Below are 6609 nucleotides of genomic sequence, written 5' to 3' on the forward strand. Positions count from 1 at the left end.
AAGCCAACTCCAGAAAGTTTGAGTTAGGTGAGGTCCTATAGCTGGCTAATGACCTAACCAGATACACAGCCTGTTCTTCTGTAACCTTCTCACCACCCAATGATTCACTTTTTTGCTGACCTCATGATGCTCTTGAGAGAATATAGAATAACTAGAACTGGTGATACCAACATAGATGACTAGACTAAGCCTCCTAATAAGGCTAATTTGAAGATAGTGCAAAGGTGTTCATCCTCAACATACTAGTTCACCCTCAAGTCCTTCAGTAGCTGGGAAAGCCCTCCTCTCTCAGAGAATGATAAGACTTTGCCTCCAGGTTTTTCTGGCAGACTGGATCTGGGGTTGGCACTGACCACATGGATGTCTAATTAATGGACAGATGATGAGAACAGCTATCATGTTATTTGTCCTGGGGCAGGAGACTCTCTGGGCCCATTTTATATGGGGAAACGTCCCTAAAGGGCAAAAGGCAACTGAAGGTTAGCTTAGTAATCAATTTTAGAAGTACAGTCAGGCCTCAGGGACTAAACATTCCTCCCTTCTTAGGGCATGGCAAGATATTTGATATCATGAGGTCCTGCTGGAGACATATAACCTCAGTCACAGCAGAAAGTAGGTCGGTAGGAGAAGTATTGCCAATTCACAGCTCAATAGGAAATGTTTCTGTCTCTTTAAATCGTAACCATGGGGCCCACCCTGAGCTTCCTGATTTCTGAAGTCTGAGTGATTTCCTCTGTGTGCCGAGAGGAAAGAGCCTTCTGCACTCACAGCCGAAGGGAAAGCAGCAGGTTGGGGCTTCTTGTGGCCAACTTCAGAGCCTGTCACCAGGAAAGGTGAGCCAGAGCCTGGGAGTGGCGGGGGCTGGGGGTACTCTGAGAACCAGAAAGAAGGTGATTCCTAGAGTGTTTACTGCCTGAGCACTTGCATTCTACAAGGCATCATGCAGGTGAGCAATTTCTGGTACAATCAAAGACATGCTTCCAGGTTTTTAAGTAGGCAAAGTTCAGAGGAAATTTTAGGATCATCTTCTCCAGCTCTGGAGCACACACGTTCTTGGTGGGGAGTGAAACCTGTCTCCTCCCACTTCCCTTAATAAAGTAAGAGAAGAGTGTGCTGGAACCACCTCCAGGAATAAAATACAGTTTGAAAGGCATTAAACATTCCTCAAGCTCCCTATTGAGCAAAGGCAAAAGATACTTCTGTGGCCCCGTAAGCCATCTAACCTCGGAGTGAGTCACAACGTGACAAGACTGGGTACATTTGAACTCTCCTCCTCACTGTCCACAGAAGGGGCCCCTGAGGAGACATCTGAGATTAATATCTTGGTCTTCATCCCCTTTCCCTGCATGGTCCCTTTAACATCTGCTCCCTTAATTCAAGCTTCTCCTGCTCCAGCCACGGGGACACCTTAAATTCCCACCTGTACAATAAAGGGGGTTGCAAAAATGACTGATGTCCAAGTTCTGAGCTGTGGACATCAGAAACATTTAATTCAGGAATCAGAATCTCTGAGGATGGATCCAAGAGCTGTACATTTTTAAAGAACATTCACGTAATTCTGAGAAACAGCACATTTGAGTGGCAAAGAACTCAATAAACTTTGAGGTCTCTTAAAGTATTAGGAATATAGGATCCTACAAGTGTTCCTCAATGATTACGGGCCATTTGTCACCTCAGAGTTCAGCTGGGTCTTAGTTTCCTCTAAAAAAATCTATTTAAAATCATTTCAACCCCTGTTCCAAACTATGGAAAATTCCAGTGGACTACCCAGAGTTCTGTGGACTCCCTGCAGCACACATTCTCATTTTCTTGGTTGACAAGGACATTTTGCTTCACCTAAATTATTTTCTCCGAATCTTGCAGCTGTTTCTTCATTTCTGCTCTGATGTCATTGATGATCGTCTGTTCATTCCTACACGCAAAATAATTAATCACATAAGGCCCATGGAGTGAATCTTATCAAAGGTTTTGGGGAGGGCCAGGAGAGTTCCTGCAGAAACAGAAACAGCTCTAGATTTAATAGAGGATGAGGCAAACCTGTTCTCCAAGTCCTTTGATCAAAGACAAGTTACTTAGCCAGCCTCTCTCTCTGCCCTTCCTTCATGTGTGGTGCCAATGGGAGAGAACACAGGTACCTGAGTGACCAGGGTGCAAGACACAAAGAGTTTGACATGGACGGTGAGGTACAGACAGATGGTCGGGGAGGATCAATAGTCCTAGGAGGGAAAGCAGAGTGGGTTGGCAAGGCCCTGAAATCCGCTGATTGTGAAGTAGCTGACCGAGTGGGGGATTGTCTGGGAATAAGGCTGGAGACGTAGATGCAGGGAGAAGTGCATTTGTGTTCAGGAGCTTGTGTGATTAGGCAAACTGGATCAGAGAGTGTTTAGCTGTATTACATAATGTTAGATTTCAGCATAATCAGATTTGGAGGGGAAGACAACTTCAGGAGTTGAAGGGGAGTGTTCAAGTCTCTCCAGCACAGACATCATATTTAGACATCTCTAGACAAACAAAACTATTTGATTTTAAGAAAACAGAGTCAGGGGCCCTCCAGATCTACTTGGGAGATCTGTTCAATTTCCAAAAGAAAAATCCCAATTTTCTTCTTTTTTCCCAGGCCAGCCACTTGAAGGTGGGTGCCTAAGTCACTGGGCAAATTTTCTGGTTCTGAGGGTTTACCTAATCTTCCCCCAGCTGCTGAATCCCCTGATATCTCTAGCTTATGTCAGTGATATAGAACCACCCGGGGAAAAAGTAATACCTAAAGCCCATTGGCATTGAGTAAATATTATAACCTACCCTCTGCTTTTTGCTTTTGGAGTTCCTGAAAAGACAAATCCAGCCCCACCCAATGTTCTCACAGCATCATACCAACTCAAGGGCAGGGTGTTGGCCCTTCCAAGGCCATTCTCTCAAGTACTTAAAGAAGGATTAGCACAATGTATTATATTTGACAAAATTTACCTGTCTTCTCTCTAGCCACCTGCCCTTCTGCCAAGACATACACCTAGATTTTTAGATCCTTGCAGGCAAAAACCATGTCTTTCCACTGTGCTGTCACCAGCTCTTCGGACTTTGCCTGACACACTGTAGATGGTTATGCCCATTTGAGGAATAAATAAATGAATTAACAAATTGTGTTTGGTACCCTTCCAGGTAAACATGGGAGGAAGGAAGATGGTGAGAGATGAAGAAAATATCTATGGTAAGACCATATCTCTACACCTCATACTTGCCCCCCTAGGCTTCAGCTTAGGATAATGAGAATGGGGCTTCCTCAAGACTGAACAGAGGTAAGTTCCAGAGATGTCTCAACCCTGGGATGACAGCACTGGCCCTGAGATTTGCATTTTAGCTGGATCTCTGCTGTGAAAAGTTAAGTTCTTTGACTAGCCGGCTCCCTTGGTTCCATGGTATAAAATAAGGATAATAAGCCTACTCTGATCTGAAGCCACAGAAGAAGTGCAGAGGGGATCAAATCATGCACTACAGTGAACATAAGATTTGCGAGGTAGAATGTTTACAGAACAAGGATAGAGGGTTAAAACAGATATTCTTTTTAGGCAGCCAGTTTAAGAGAGAAAGAAGAGAGGAAGGAGAGAAAGAGGAAGAGAAGGAGGGAAGAAGGAAAGAGGGCTTATCTTACCCCCTCAACAGGCCTCTGAGAAACAGGCCTCTATTATCACTCCCATTTTTGCCGAAGAGGCTTAATACTTAGATTATGCAACTTCCCCAAGGTTACACAACTAGCACATGGTGGGGCTGTGATTCAAACCAGGGTAGCTGGAACTCCACACAGCTCTTCCCTACCGGGCAGTACTGCCCCCACGGCCTTTCTCTGGGGATGGTCTCTGGGAGAATATTTCAGAGTGCATCGAAATTTTCAAATACTAAATAAATATGTCTGCATGTGTGTGGCTGACCAGAAATGTCAGAACTATTGGGCTGGATTGATAAAGGAACATTTCTATGATAATCAGCTGTAGTTGGAGCATCTACAGGTGCAGGCAGACAACCCAAATACAAAAGGAAAAGGTGGAAATGAACACCTACGGGCTCAAATCTCTATTCTTAACCACTTCTGCTAAAGGCAAGAAGATTCCAGTTCCCAAGGGAAAGTTAGTTAAACTTAAGTAAGATTGTAACACTTGGTCTCACAGGTTTAGAAGAGACCACTTGGTCCCGGCAGGATCCCACGCTGAGGCTCCTCCTTGTTGGGAGAACAGGGGTCGGAAAGAGCGCCACTGGGAACAGCATCCTGGGCCAGAAACAGTTCCTCTCCAGGCTGGGGGCCACGTCTGTGACCAGGGCCTGCACCACGGCCAGCCGCAGGTGGAACAAGTACCACGTGGAAGTCGTGGACACTCCGGACATTTTCAGCTCCGAAGTGTCTAAGACAGACACCGGCTGTGACGAGAGAGGTCGCTGCTACCTGCTCTCGGCCCCCGGGCCCCACGCGCTGCTCCTGGTGACCCAGCTGGGCCGGTTCACCGCCCAGGACCAGCAAGCGGTGAGGCAGGTGAGGGACATGTTCGGGGAGGACGTCTTGAAATGGACTGTCATCGTCTTCACCAGGAAGGAGGACCTGGCTGGGGGCTCCCTGCAAGATTACGTGGGCAGCACAGAGAACCGGGCCTTGCGCGAGCTGGTGGCCGAGTGCGGGGGCCGTGTCTGTGCCTTTGACAACCGGGCCACCGGCCGGGAGCAGGAAGCCCAGGCGGAGCAGCTTCTGGGGCTGGTGGAGGGCCTGGTGCGGGAGCACAAGGGCGCCCACTACTCCAACGAGTTGTACGAGCTGGCACATCTCCTGCGCTGGGCAGGCCAGGAGGAGCGGCTTCGGAGGGTGGCGGAGGGCGTGGCCGCCCGCATGCGGAGGAGGCCATGGGGCGCCTGGCTGCGGGCCGGGTTGTGGGCGTGGCCGAAGCCGCCCTGGAGCTGGAGGCTGGGCCTGGCACTGCTGCTGGGGGGCGCACTCCTGTTCTGCGTGCTGCTCCACAGGCGCTGGTCGGCGGCCTTTGCGGAGGTCGGGCCTGACTGACACTGCAGGTCCTAAAACTGAAGGCAACTTGGTCAAGAGAGGCTGAATTCTTGGAGCTGAAAGGACAACTTTATTCCAACGGAAGGAATCCTGTAGTTTCAGGCACAGTTTTAATGACACAAGAAACTTTGAATGCTGCATCATCTTTGCAACTTTGCCAAGGCTCAGAATCCACTTTTTAAGTTTTTGACTCATTTTAAATGATGTGTATGCAGAGTTTTCAATTTATCTAACAGAACTTCCTTTGGTAGTTTTGGTAGTCTAATGTCAAGTAGCTTCTGGTGGGGACAAATGCGTGGCACAGGGGAAACAAGTGCCTTTATTTTTGAACTTTTTAAAAAATTTAGACTGCCCCACCTTGATAAATTTCTAGTTCATATACATGAGTAGATATGTTCTTTTGTGATTCTTGTAGACTGTTAGCATCAATAAAAGAAATGTGGGCATTATACATGTTAATGTTACTTCTGCAACATCAGTTTATTAGTACAATGATTTACTACCAAAAAGATGAATGTAACTGTACTGTTACAAAGCAGAAAATAAGTTTCCACTTTTCTAGAACATATTATGGTTCGTGGCATTCCAAAATGAAGTAGGGGCCGGGTAAGGTGGCTCACGCCTGTAATCCCAACCCTTTGGGAGGCCTAGGCAGGCGGATCACCTGAGGTCAGGAGTTCGAGACCAGCCTGAACAACATGGCGAAACCCCATCTCTACTAAAAATACAAAAATTAGCCAGACGTGGTAGCACTCGCCTGTAATCCCAGCCACTCAGGAGGCTGAGACGGGAGAATCGCTTGATGCAGTGAGCCGAGATCGTGCCACTGCACTCCAGCTTGGATGACAGAGCAAGAATCTGTTTCAAAAAAAAAGAAAGAAAGAAAGATGGCCGGGCGCGGTGACTCAAGCCTGTAATCCCAGCACTTTGGGATGCCGAGACGGGCGGATCACGAGGTCAGGAGATCGAGACTGTCCTGGCTAACACGGTGAAACCCCGTCTCTACTAAAAAATACAAAAAAACTAGCCGGGCGAGGTGGCGGGCACCTGTAACCCCAGCTACTCGGGAGACTGAGGCAGGAAAATGGCGTAAACCCGGGAGGTGGAGCTTGCAGTGAGCTGAGATCCGGCCACTGCACTTCAGCCCACGCGACAGAGCGAGACTCCGTCTCAAAAAAAAAAAAAGAAAGAAAGAAAGAAAAAAAGTAGGATACTGGGAAAGTAACGTATAATATCTCCTATATGGTTATTCATATTTTTGTCACACACACACACACACACACACACACACAGTGTCTGTATCTTCAGCTCCATTCTGGTTATGGAGAAGAGGCAGAGCGCCAGGTGCATAGGCTGAGACTGCAGACACCTGACCATCCTATTACTGTGAGGCAAAAGCATCCGGTATTTTTCGGGATGGGCCTGTCCAGGAAGGTTCTTGAATGCCAGATGATTAGAAAATGTGACGCTGACTGGTTGTGCGAATCAAACAATAGGATTTCCTTATTTCTACTTCTGAGCATAATGAGAACCCTTTAAGGGAACTCATTGTCTTTAAATCAGCCAACCTC

At 47.3% G+C, this 6609-nt stretch overlaps 1 protein-coding gene across 1 annotated transcript; it reads left to right on the top strand.

Moving 5' to 3' along the window:
- Positions 1–699: 699 nt before the first annotated feature.
- GIMAP1 (GTPase, IMAP family member 1) lies at positions 700–5274 on the top strand. The gene is made up of 3 exons (XM_025380557.1): positions 700–833; positions 3157–3205; positions 4161–5274. Exons 2-3 carry the CDS (start codon positions 3163–3165, stop codon positions 5036–5038), a joined length of 921 nt encoding a protein of 306 aa, XP_025236342.1. The 5' UTR covers positions 700–833; positions 3157–3162; the 3' UTR covers positions 5039–5274.
- Positions 5275–6609: the final 1335 nt, after the last annotated feature.

Source organism: Theropithecus gelada, chromosome 3 (genome assembly GCF_003255815.1).
Source record: "Theropithecus gelada isolate Dixy chromosome 3, Tgel_1.0, whole genome shotgun sequence".
NCBI lineage: Eukaryota > Metazoa > Chordata > Mammalia > Primates > Cercopithecidae > Theropithecus > Theropithecus gelada.